Source organism: Gymnoscopelus braueri (assembly GCF_963280865.1).
Source record: "Gymnoscopelus braueri genome assembly, chromosome: 2".
Taxonomy (NCBI): domain Eukaryota; kingdom Metazoa; phylum Chordata; class Actinopteri; order Myctophiformes; family Myctophidae; genus Gymnoscopelus; species Gymnoscopelus braueri.
The window spans coordinates 22820685-22834320 of record NC_137604.1 but is presented as its reverse complement, the minus strand read 5'-3'; the positions used below and the strand labels follow the sequence as shown (position 1 = coordinate 22834320).

The window sequence follows — 13636 nt, the reverse complement described above, 5'->3', positions numbered from 1 at the left end:
GCTATTTTTGCTACTGTAATGAAATAATAAGAATAAGAATAAATAAGTATTTGATTAAAATTGATTTTCTTTTATAATTGATTAAATTGAATAGTTTGACTAATTGTTGCACCCCTATACCGTATTAATTATTGTTATTAATATATATTTTTTCATGTCTCTCCCTGGCGGTCATGTTGCAGCTGGTGTGTGCAACAAGATGAAGTGGCTGTTCATGTGGCCTCTGTGTTTCCTGTTGTTCTTCACGGTGCCAAACTGCAGCAAGCGGCGCTGGGAGAAGTGGTACTTTGTTTCCTTCATCACAGCCACCATGTGGATCGCTGGCCTCTCCTACATCATGGTCTGGATGGTCAGTCGAAAGTTTCCTCTCACTCACTCACTACCAAGCGTCGCTGTTGAGTGGAAAACTTGTACAAACTTTTAAGGAAATGGGGGAAAAAAGAACCTGTGTTCCAATGGATCCAGTGTAGTTAGTATTTAGTTACAAGCTCTTGTTAATACTTTTCATCGGTTCAATATTTATTAAAACCACAGACAGACTTAACCATCACTATTTTGGGCATGTAATTGTAGTTGAAAATCGAAATAAAAAATGTATAAGTGAAAATAGCCGATCTACAAGCTAATTAAATGTATTAACAAGAGACTAAATAATAACGGATTATCGGATCCATTGAAACACAGGGTTTTTTTTTTGTTGCATTTCCTGAAAAGTTTTGGACATACCAGTGACAATATGCATTTTGTCAAATAAAGATGTCAAGTAATGTCATACTTCGGGTGGAAACTTCAACTTTTCAGGATTGAAATTCAAAAATAGCAAAAGTAGCAGATCTACAAGCTTGTGGATCTGCCACTTTTGATGCTTTTGTGTGACGCTGTAGTATGATCGAGTAGGGCGTTAATTTACGAAAAAACACAAAAAGTTGCCCCGACCGCAACGATATGTTTATCATTCATTCGTATGAAGAAATGTCCTTGTCGCAGTGGCTGTCTCAGAATGTGTGCGTTTGCTTCCAGGTGACAGTGATTGGCTTCACTCTGGGGATCCCTGATGTCATCATGGGCATCACCTTCCTGGCAGCGGGCACCAGTGTCCCCGACTGTATGGCCAGTCTCATAGTGGCACGGCAAGGTGGGCTGCGCCCGCACACGCACGTAGGCCTATCATTGCGTTCATCTCGTGTTGTGAAGTCTCTTAAAGGGATAGTTCACCCCCCAAAAAAAAATATTCTATCGATTAGTCACCCCATGGAGACTTGAATTCATGGATATGTTTAGTTTTTTTGTCGCATTCCAAGCCAATAATTTGATGACTGGCAGTGGTTCCGGTAGGAGACTCCTTTTTTGTCTCCTACCGGAACCGCTGCCTACTTTTTTTTTTGTTGGGGTGAACTATCCCTTTAATTCGAAGTCATAATTCATTTTGTCTGTTTGACTGAATATACAGACCTTGACTCAGTGCTCATCTCTCCTTCCCTCAGGTCTGGGTGACATGGCCATCTCCAACTCCATCGGCAGTAACGTGTTTGACATCCTGATAGGACTGGGTCTGCCCTGGTGTCTGCAGACACTCTGCATAGACTACGGTTCCCTTGTGAGTGCCTGTGCCTCTCATCTCTTCAACTTAAACCCATTAAGACCGGGAACGCATCTGTGTCATTTTCAGATTTCTTTGGCTATTAAAAAATAGTGCTATGAGCTTGTAGATCTGCTATTTTTGGAAAAAATAGCAGAAGATTCACACCCTAACAGTGACGTCGCCACAAGCCTCCTCCATGGCCTGGAGCAGTGGGACCCGGCTCTGTGGGTTCCGTTCATTTACCTTCCACCTCCAAGCTCAAAAGAACTCCTCAATGGGATTCAGGAAAGGAGAATAAGGTCGAAGGTACAGAACGGAAAAATGTGGGTGGTCCTGGAACCACTCACGCACTGGAGCAGCCCGGTGGTGCAAATTGCTCACCAGACCTGAATGCTTAGAGATTTGACTATTTGTGTGTTGTAGGTTGATGCTTTGAGATTTTACGTGAGAAGTGTGTGCAACAACTGAACATTGTGTGTAGTGTTTGGACAACAAGGTGTGTTGTAGATTGATGCTTTGAGATTTTATGTGAGAAGTGTGTGCAACAACTGAACATTGTGTGTAGTGTTTGGACAACAAGGTGATAATGTAATTGACATCAGAGTGTAAAGAAGGAAAGTCAGAGTCTAATGCTAAGGGAGTGTGAAGTAGTGCCAAATTGGGTTGAGCGATTAGTACATGAAGTTAAGGTTGAGCAGATTTTCGCTTTTTGTGTGTTAACAATTGTGAAAAACTGTAAGTGGTTACAATTTCCGTCCACTTGTCAAATGGTATGGTTGAAATCCTCCAAAGAAAATGATATCTGTATTATTTGTCTGCTAAAACAAAAAACGTATGTCCACCAAACGCACCATAAAAACAACAGAAAACTGGGTTTTGGGGGGAGTGGGTCTTTAAATAAGATGATGAACATGTATTCCGTTCAAATGCCATAAATGATGATGGTGTATGAAAACATTTGGTGGAATAATTTAATAAACAGTGTGACGAGGGAAGGCTTTGTTTAGTTTTTAACTTTTTATGCAGGCAGCCGCATAACACGTCACGCACTTTTCATGCTTTAAAACTGAGGAAATTACGTATAGACCGCGATCACAATTGCCTTGACATAATAACAACATACTGTTTGCAATTATATGCAGACGACAATAATCAACCATATACTGCGTACAGTTCTGGAAAGATATGGCACAATATCATTATTCATTGTAGACAAATACACTTACGAACTCAGACTCGAATTCAGATAATGTACTGTAGAAGAATGGTGATCAGTAATTGACTGTAGATGAAAACTGAATCTTTACTGGTTCATAATTCAATTTTTCTGTCTTTGTCCCAGGTTTATCTAAACAGCAAAGGACTAATCTTCTCTGTTGCTCTTCTACTGGGCTCAGTATTCCTCACAGTAAGTAGCATGTCATAGTAAACTGCCTCCTGGTTTTCATATCAAGGACACCCACATTATTGTACAGTATTAGGTTGCGGCCCCCTTCTGAAAAGATGTTGTTCCAGGCATCCCCAGGAGAGAATATTTGTGTTAAAAATGTCTAAATTATTCAAATTGTATTTATATTTTTTTACCAAGACTTTTCAAAATGTATTTTAGAATAGCCAAAGTATAAATCAGGTTAAAAGTGGTTAATAATAAACTCTGCTGGAATCCCTTAAAGGACCCCTGGGTGTCCCTGAACCCCACATTGAGAACCACTGTATAGAGTACTTGTGATTGCTTTCTTTCCAAGTGATGATTTTTAAAACAAAATAATAATTGCAATACAGATATCCTGGTTTCACAACAGTTATACAAAGAAAAAAGAAAGAAACAGTAACTTTGACAGTTTTTGAAGTTTCACGGCACACCTGGACTTTTCTCACAGCACACCAATGTGCCTCAACACACGTTAAGAAACACTGGTGTAAGGATTAGCAGTGATAAGGACTAAATGTGTAGGGGAACCAACTAGAAATTGGCATAACGATTAAATTGGGAGTAAATACATTTTCCTTATTTTCATACTTTTAAAATTAAACAATATAACCTTTCAATTTGTATATTTTTCACAATAAACATTCCACATACAGTAAATGTGTTTTTTGACAACTTATTTCAATAATGACTTTTTTGTTGCTTCCCTAAATATCCTCGTTTTGATTCAAACTGCACTGACCGTAGACAGACGTGAGCTGTCGCCAAAAAATACCACTGAAATGAATGTTACACAGTATATGAATATTTAACTAACTTTTAATGAATTGACTCATTGCTCCTCAGGTTCTCGGTGTCCACCTGAACAAATGGACCCTGGACCGACGACTGGGGATAATCTGCCTGTTTTTCTACGCCGTTTTCCTCTGCTTCTCCATACTTATCGAGTTCAACGTCTTCATCTTCGTCAACCTGCCCATGTGCCGAGACATCCACTGATCTCCCTCTTCCGCCCTCTTCGCCCTCTGGCCGGTGGGACCGGCGAATACCATAATATCTGGCTGCTGGTCTCGCCCTGGTGCCGAGTCCTCCTACCTTCTTCAAGTAGAAAAAATAGAGTTCTATATGATTTACTTTGGTGCAATACATACGTACGAGAGCAATGTGGCCAGAGTTTTTTTTTCGGTTTGCAGGACTTTGGTCCGGTGGAGACTGAGGCAGCATGCCAGGAAGCCCTGTCTGCTACAAAGGAGACGCCAGACACTCAATAGGACTGCCTGTCTATTGTTGTGTTCTGAACTGAACTGAAGTCAGTGGGGATGGACTAAACTGCATTAACATCAATGGTAGGCTACTGTTGGTGAAGAAGCTGCTACTGTAACTAATATTGATTGACTGGCTGAAAGAGAGGGATCATTTACTAATGGCGATTTTGTTTTTTTGCCAATAGGATTGTTTGTTACTCTTTGTACAAGTTTGGTCATAAGCGTTATGATTAAGGGTATTTTTAAGTTAAGGCTGGATTTCTCTGTATATATTTGAAGATTATTATCAGCAGTAATATTAGTTGATTCGTGGAATTCTCTCTTGCACAACTGGATCAGCATTGCAAAGATGACTGATGCATTGACAGTGAATATAATGTGTATTCTAGCTTAGCAAAGTGCAGTGACTTGGCCTGCCAGTGATGCACCCAAAATGCTTACATCTCTCTTCCTTGCTCAGTAACAGCCCTAACATATTGATGTAGCATGTTGTACTAGCCACAAGTCTACTCCTTTAGCTCTGCACTGAGAAAGGGAACCTAGATATTTAACACTATCGGTATACAGTCTAGTATTTGGTTTGGTTTGCTTTCTTTCTGCGGACATATCCAAGTTTTTTTTTGTGGGGTGTATTTTTCTTCAGTATAGCCCAAATAAGAAAGGGATCTCCCTGGGATTGAAATCCAGCACTGTCACTTTATTGATTAGAGGTTATATTACCGTTATACAGCATCTATAGGTAGTTTCATCATGTAACTACTGACTTTAAAGATTATTCTAGTCTTTAGACCTCTTGTACGATAGGAAAAAACACACACATTTATAGTCTCTGCGTTGAGTACAACATTGCTACTTCTTAAAGACAAATTTATTTTTTAGAATAAGAATAAGAGTTGTACACTGTCAACAGAGAAATGTGGGCTGAGGTATATGAGTGAGAGTGTACTGTATCTGTACTGCGCACGTGTGTGTGTGTGTGTGTGTGTGTGTGTGTGTGTGTGTGTGTGTGTGTGTGTGTGTGTGTGTGTGTGTGTGTGTGTGTGTGTGTGTGTGTGTGTGTGTGTGTGTGTGTGTGTGTGTGTGTGTGTGTGTGTCTGTGTATTTGTAATTTGTCACAATCTCAAGAGGAACCAAGGACACCACTGTTACAGGGAAGACATAATCATGATTTATTTATGAATTAATTTATTCAAGGATAATGTCTAACCCCCGGTTTCAGCTCTTTGGCTCGTGTATGACGTGTTCAAGTCCTTTATAAATGACTCTGTACATTGTACTTTACCTAATATAATCGAAATACTGGGAACTGACTTGATGTTGTTTATATTTAAGAATAGAACTTTATAATTTATAAGTTTTGTATAGTTCAGAGAGATGTTGCAGCATTTGTATATTGTATAAGAAAAAGAAAAATAACTTTTTGCAGATGACTCAAGGTACGTTACCTCATCCGGTGTTGCCACCGGAGAAGTGACAATGACATGGAGAGACACACTCTCCTGAAATGGCATTTATTTTCTCTCATTGATCCTGAAAAAGAATTATAGCTTGCCATTCTGACTCTTAGTTGTATATTATTCTTTACCTGACATGTTGATATTGTGAGATAAAGTGTCTACCTTTGTCCTTCATATTCCCTAAAATGGCATATTGACACTTTAAGGCTAACACTAGATTTTGTTGTGTCCATGCTACACTACAGTGGCCTGCTAAGTCGACCAATGCTAACGCGTCACTTTAGGGTTAACTTGGGGAATTGTTGAAAGCTTTGACTACAATATGAAACAAAATGCAGAATTAGATTTTTTTTTAAATGTCAAACTATTCATTGGATGAACATGGCTGGATTGGTAGATTCTAAGATGACCCTACCATGTTAGTTTAGTAAATAATTCATTACTCAAAGGTCGTAAAAATATTAACATTTCAAAAAACAGCAAACTGATGGCAGAAAGACCAACTGAACTTGCACAACATATCTCTTCTTAACACAGTGTACCATTCTGTGTTCAGGCTTCAAAATGAACCCTTGTTTCTTGTATTTGATCCAAAGAAAAACACCTTTTGTCAACAGTATTGCCACTCTGTTTCAGCATGTGTACAAACCAAATGTGGAAAATGTAGTTTTTTCTTAACCTAACAGGATTCTTACTTAGAACACTCAATGTTTAGTTGTTGGTACTGCTAGTTGAAAGCGTCCTCCATAGAGGTTGATGCTATTACTGCAGCCACAAGGGAGCGCTGTATAGCTGAGTTTGTATTGTTTCCAGTTGGGGAATAAGGCTACTATTTCACTCGTACTGTACGGAGTAGTTTCTGTATTTTCAGATACATAGGAAAATATATTGGTTCGTCTGCATGCCTGTTTCACAGTTCAAATTATTTTGTGTGTAATTTTAAGTATTTCCTAGATCAAAAGGCACTGTTTTGATCATGCTGTACATACTGTATCAGATGGTTATGCTATGAACAGATGTTTGAATAACTTCTGATGAGCAGTCATATTTGAGATTTATACAGTCCTTAGAATGTAGGCCTATGCAGCTAGTTTTCAACAAAACATCATTTTATGCTCATGTCTTTTGAATTGTTTGTAAATCCTTATTTTTTTGTGGAGGGCCTCTGGTTATAGCTCTGTATCATAGAAGGAGATTCGGCATTGTTCCCTGGGCCCAGTTGTTCAGAGGTAATTTGATGGGTTTGGATCAAATCTTGAATATGTGTTGTTCAAAAAGAAAAGATTCTGAGATCACCTAATCCAATCTTGGTTTTCATCTGGAGCAAACCCTCAGGGTGTAACATTTTAAGTGGGATTGGGATACTTTGATGCAAAATAATAATAATAATCAGGACGAATTCCAGGAGGAAAATGTAACAAAAAGTTCAAATTTGGTCAAATAACACATTCTTTATTTTGTAACCATTTGGACATTTAGCCTTTTTATGAACATGTGTTCCAAAATCTCCACAATGTAGGCTATTTGTGAATAATGTATATTTGTTTGTATTTATTTATTTGTTGAGTCAGATGAGGGTCTGACTGTTTAAAAGAAATTGAAAATGAAAGGGGATGTTTGTATTGTTTAATTGTGCTGTTTTCTGTCTCTTCAAATAAAAACACTTAAAGTGAACCCAACTCTGGTTATTCTACCTGCTGTCCTTTTACATACATACAGTAACTAGTAGCCTACATTGTGATATGTAGTCCCATTTACGATTATGACGATTATCTAAAATAATTGCGATTAGACGATTAAATAATAATTGTGACAGGCCTACCTCCTCCACCACTGTGAGGGCAGAGGAGGTGACCAGAACGGAGCTCCGCCTTTTACTTCTACTCCACTACATCTCAGAGGCAATTGTTATACTTTTACTACACTACAATTATTTGAAAACTTTAGTTACTAGTTACTTTGTAGATTTTACAAATAATACATTACCCACTTCAGCCCTATATACATTTCAGCCATTTGAAAATAGCCGATCTACAAGCTCACAATGCGGGCACAATACTTTTACTCAAGTCTATTTTGAATTCCGGACTTTTACCTGTAACAGAGTATTTCTACATTGCAGTATTGATACTTTTACTTAAGTAAAAAATGAGAGTACTTTTCCCACCACTGCCACTAGTCTACTATTTCCCTCCCATACCCAGGCCTGCATTAAGGCAGTGTGGATAACAGTTGTTTTGTCATCAGTCAAATCTCAAGCCTGAAATAAAACGTATCTAAATCTCAGACAGACATTTTTCGAACACTTGATATTGCCAATCTTCAGTTACTGGAATGAAGAGCTTTTCATAGCTTATATTTCACAGTAAAGCCAAAGAGAAGAAAATAAAGAGATGAAGCTCGATATATGATTATCATATAAAATGCATTATTTATTACACAAGCTATAACAAACTTTAACTGTATAAGATAAAAGACAAATCATATTTAATGTATAAAACAACAAGATTAAACATACTTTGTAAGAAATAAAAGTACTCAGTATACATTATAACACTATTTACAGAACTGTTACAATTTTCACATTACCATTTACAAACAAAAGACTAGGACCCATCTCGCAGTGGTGTCCGATAAGATCTTAACCTAAATATCTAACCCGTGTACTGAAGTAAATATAAATACTCAAGTACCGGTATTCAAAAGTACAAATTACATTCTCTTTTTAATAACAATGCATGGCTGTATTTACATATAGAACATCTCCCCACAAAACAATTACAAAACTGAATTTACAGAAATTGTGAAAATAGCAGATCAAAAGCTCCCAACGCGTTGCGCAACGCGTTGGGAGCTTGTAGATCGGCTATTTTCACTCAAATTGAAAAAGGGCATAAGTTGTTAATTCAAAATATATTTTTGGATGATTGGGTCCCAAGAGTCCCTTCACAAAAATGTAAATGAGTCAAAAGTAAAAAAACATTTCTATTTGAAATGTATTGGAGTGAAAGTAAAGTGCTAGCAAATAAAAATAATAAACACTCCAAATATGTACTTGAGTGCACTACTCAAGTAAATGTCCATAGTTACTGTCCATCAATGCCAGTGTGGCTCAAAAGTCCTGAAGTTCGGGGATTCTGGAGAGCTGTGATTGAATGAAGGCGCTTGGCAGACAACCTTCATTGTTGGCTGGGTCCAGGTCTCTTGGTGGCGATGCAGGCAGAAGATGGTCTCTGTGCATGGAGAAGAAACAACAGTGTGTTAGTATCAATGTCCAGCCCTTTCTCGACTACAAAACGTAAATATTTTGCTAATTAAAACCACTTGAATAAAGCATACATAGAGTAAGTTATGTCTCGCCATAACGAAGATAGTTACTAGTTACATATTACGTATTCAATTATTAAATTATACTAAATAACTACAACTCAACATTTAATCACAATATTGTATCCTTGTTTGTATTTATTAAAATTCCATCAAGGAGGGAGCTTACCAATATGTACATAAGACTTAAAATTAAGCTCTGTTTGGTGCTCGTATATGTCGGTAAGCTCCCTCCTTAAAGAAATTAAAATAAAACATTTTTTGCCAACTCACCTTCCTCCGAACCATCCTGCGGTTGTTGGGAGCATCGATGACGATGCACGTCCTTCTGTTGGAGAAGTCATCTTTATCGATCTGTTGGAGAAAATGTAGTAATTTGTAACTTGAGCCGATTTCCTTCATAATTTAAACGGTAACTATTTCACAATTACAGACAAACTCGTGGATGCTTTTTTCATGTCTCTGGTTGCAGCTTAACCACATGAACTAAATTCATAAAGACAACAAATGGCGTTTGGGGCAAGCATTTTGCAAAAATAGAAATTATACATGCTCACAATGCGTCGCGTTGGGAACTTGTAGATTGGCTATTTTTGGCAAAGACATTTAGTGCAGAGGGAAAAAAGGAGGGGGAAGTACAGACCCCTAACTCCAGATTGAAATGGTTAAAGGTTTGATGAATGTGAGCTTAGCCTAGTTTAGCTCACCTCTTGGACTTTTATGAGATCAAGCACAGACTCCAACCAATAGTAAGAAAATGTAACCTTAATTTTCTTCAAAGATGGATTACTGGTCTAACTAGACTAAACAATGTAACTGATGTATTTATCAATTAATGAATTCCACTTAATTCCTCTATTGTAGAGATCTGTGTCTGTAGTAAATGTGTACTTACCAGAAAGTGGTGTTTGGCTGGTGGTGGCCTTTGTCCTTTGCAGCGGAATCCTTGGCGGCATTCTCCGTGGCAGATTTCCTTGTCTCCTTTGCAGGTTCGTGTTTGTGGCCTCCAATTGGTGCACGTGCTCTGACAGGTGATCTTCTGCTGGAGGAAGCCTTGCATACTCCTGCAAAAAGTGTGAGATGGGAATAAGCAGGGTAAGCATGAACTCTAGTCAATAAACAAGGTAAATAGTCACATAAATACAGTGCAGAGAGAACAATGTAGTAGTGCCTCAAAGAAACTAGGATTCCAGGTAAACAATGGAACTAGCATCTATACAACATGCTATCTAAATAATATTCTTACACATTTGTGGTCAAGAAAAACAAATGTATTAAAATAACAAAACCGAGACCGAGATGCATCTACATACTTCATCCGACCAGTCATGGGTCCTCGCTTCTTCTTAGCGACGGCAACCCTCTTCCTGGTGGTGACCTGTGGGGGAGGAGAAACAGAGGAGTCAGTTTCCGCGTCTGAATCGTCGGTCAAACACGGAAACCAACTCACCTGTGGCTGTTTGGGTGCTTCTCCCGGTGAAGCATCCTTCACTGGCACCTTCCTCCGAACCATCCTGCCGTTCTTGGGAGCATCGATGACGATGCACGTCCTTCTGTTGGAGAAGTAATCTTTATCGACCTGTTGGAGAAAATGTAGTAATTTGTAACTTGAGCTGATTTCCTTCATAAATGTAACTGAATAAACTTCAGACATAGTTTTAAGTGGAGGTTAGTGGTGGTAAATGTACACACAAACCACATCACTGGTCAATCAGTTCACTTCAACAGGCAACACGGTTTTTAACTTTTTCACAATTACAGACAAACTCATGGATGCTTTTTTCCATGACTCTGCTTGCAGCTTAACCACATGAACTAAATTCATAAAGACAACAAATGGCGTTTGGGGCAAGCATTCTGCAAAAATAGAAATTCTACATGCTCACAATGTGAAAGAGATTTAGTGCAGAGGGAAAAAAGGAGGGGGATGTACAGACCCCTAACCACAGTCAACAAGGTTTATAGGGTTTAAATGGTTAAAGGTTTGTTGAATGTGAGCTTAGCCTAGTTTAGCTCAACTCTTTTATGAGATCAAGCACCAACTCCAACCAATAGTAAGAAAATGCAACCTTAATTTTCTTCAAAGATGGATGACTGGTCTAACTAGACTAAACAATGGTCTAACTAGACTAAACAATGTAACTGATGTATTTATCAATTAATTTCACTTAATTCCTCTATTGTAGATAACTATAGTAAATGTGTACTTACCAGAAAGTGGTGTTTAGCTGGTGGTGGCCTTTCTCCTTTGCAGCGGACTCCTTGGCGGCATTCTCCGTGGCAGATTTCCTTGTCTCCTTTGCAGGTTCGTGTTTGTGGCCTCCAATTGTTGCATGTGCTCTGACAGGTGATCCTCTGCTGGAGGAAGCCTTGCATACTCCTGCAAAAAGTGTGAGATGGGAATAAGCAGGGTAAGCATGAACTCTAGTCAATAAACAAGGTAAATAGTCACATAAATACAGTGCAGAGAGAACAATGTAGTGCCTCAAATAAACTAGGATTCCAGCTAAACAATGGACCTAGCATCTATACAACATGCTATCTAAATAATATTCTTAAACATATGTGGTCAAGAAAAACAAATGTATTAAAATAACAAAACCATGAGAACAAGAGACCGAGATGCATCTACATACTTTATACAACCAGTCATGGGTCCTCGCTTCTTCTTGGCGACGGTAACCCTCTTCCTGGTGGTGACCTGTGGGGGAGGAGAAACAGAGGAGTCAGTTTCCATGTCTGAATCGTCGGTCAAACACGGAAACCAACTCACCTGTGGCTGTTTGGGTGCTTCTCCTGGTGAAGCATCCTTCACTGGCACCTTCCGCAGTGTCACCCTGGGATTCTGGGGGTCATCGACCAAGGTGCTCGTCCAGTTGTCTTGAGCTTCCTGTGTGAGAAAATGTAGAGAATTGTAACTTGAGCTAATTTCCTTCAATAAATTAAACTTCAGGAAGTCCATTGAATTTTGTTTTTAAATAAGTGTTTCGTGTAAGACAATTGGATGCTTTCTTCCAAGTCTGCTTACAGAGGACATGAAAGAGGTTCTGCCTCTTTTTTTTTTTATCTTCCGAAAATAGGAAGTCTACAAGCTCACAGCACGTTGCATCGTGAAACGTTGTGAGCTTGTAGATCGGCTATTCTTTTATATACAAAGTTTAGAATAGGTTAATGCATTTTCTTTTTATAATAATCTAAATGTACAAAGTAGTAACTACATTTTAGAATAATTGTAGTGGAGTGGAAGTATTGAAAAATGGATATACTCGAGTAGAGTAAAAAAGATTCTTCTAAACTGTGGTCAAGTACAGTACTTGAATAAATGAACTTAGTTACTTTCCACCACTGGTAGTAAGGCTGTACTTACTTGAAGGCGCTCGGTCCAAACTCCCTTCAGAACCACCCTGGTGTTCCACGGGTTGTTGGGGTCCTGGATCAGGGCAGAAGTCCAGGTGAAGCTGGCAGCTGCAGCATTCTGTGGGAGAAAATGTAGATATTTGTCAATTAAGCTCCAAAACAGATACTTTTCAGGATTCAAATTCAAAAGTATCAAAACTAGCAGATCGACAAGCTTGTAGATCTGCTATATTTGATACTTCTGTGTGACGCTGTAGTATGATCAAGTATAGGGTCTTAATTTACACAAAAACAACACCAAAAGTTTAAATATGGAGAAACGGTAAGAGGTTTCTGCCCGACAGCAACTACATATATTTTTAAACAATTGATTTGAAAAATCAAATGATAAATGAAACTTAGCCAGGAGCCCAGCTCCTTAACGTGGAAAAGGTTCAGGCATCTAGTACAGATGCTTCCTCTGGGCATCTCCCTTGGGTGCTCCTATGGGAACGTCCCACTGGGAGGAGGCCAAGAACCAGATGGGGGGGGTATATCCCCACGCTGGAAACACCTTGGGAAAAGTCAGGATGAAGTGGCTAATGTTGCCGGGGAAAAGGAAGTCTGGAACTTTCTGCTGGAACGGTTGCATCCTCAACCCGACTCCAGATAAGCGGTTGAAGATGTATGGATGGAAGATAATACAGTTAGTCATTTGATATTTACACAGTAAAATCCTCAGTGTTCATTTGTCCGTTTGTAACTCTGAGAGTGAGTAATTGTTTACGGTCCCCAGCACAATATAGTATCAAAATCAGTTTAACCACTTTAACCTTATAGGGCATAGCAGTGGCAGCCATTTTGTGGTGCCACAGATAGACAACCCATACTTTTTTCCCATATAGATTTTCAAACATATTTATATAAATTATTTTAAGCCTGGACAGACATCCAGGCTCCTGGTGAATCATGACCATAAAACATTTCATAATGTGTGAAAAAATATTTTAATATTTAATTATATTATATACTATATTTAATAAATACTATTTTTTTTGTGGTTTTCAAATACTTTTTCACATAGAATCAAATGTTCAATCTGTGGCACCACAAAATGGCCACCACTGCTATGCCCAATATACATTACACCAGCTTATTAAAACTAGAAGGTACTGTTCCTGAAGAAACAGTGTGGGATCGCTAAGAATGTTGATGGTATTGAGTATTGATAGTGTTAGTA

General features: G+C 38.5%; 1 protein-coding gene across 2 annotated transcripts in view; it reads left to right on the top strand.

The window, feature by feature from the left end:
• LOC308097687 (sodium/potassium/calcium exchanger 3-like) overlaps positions 1-7396 on the top strand; it is a 63748-nt gene extending 56352 nt beyond the window's left edge. For both annotated transcript variants that reach the window (XM_080445647.1, XM_080445646.1), the window contains 5 exons: positions 183-349; positions 1021-1135; positions 1485-1597; positions 2925-2990; positions 3858-7396. In XM_080445647.1, the coding sequence (XP_080301773.1) occupies positions 183-349; positions 1021-1135; positions 1485-1597; positions 2925-2990; positions 3858-4010 (614 nt within the window). In that variant the 3' untranslated portion in view covers positions 4011-7396. The remainder of the gene's footprint in view (positions 1-182; positions 350-1020; positions 1136-1484; positions 1598-2924; positions 2991-3857) is intronic.
• Positions 7397-13636: the final 6240 nt, after the last annotated feature.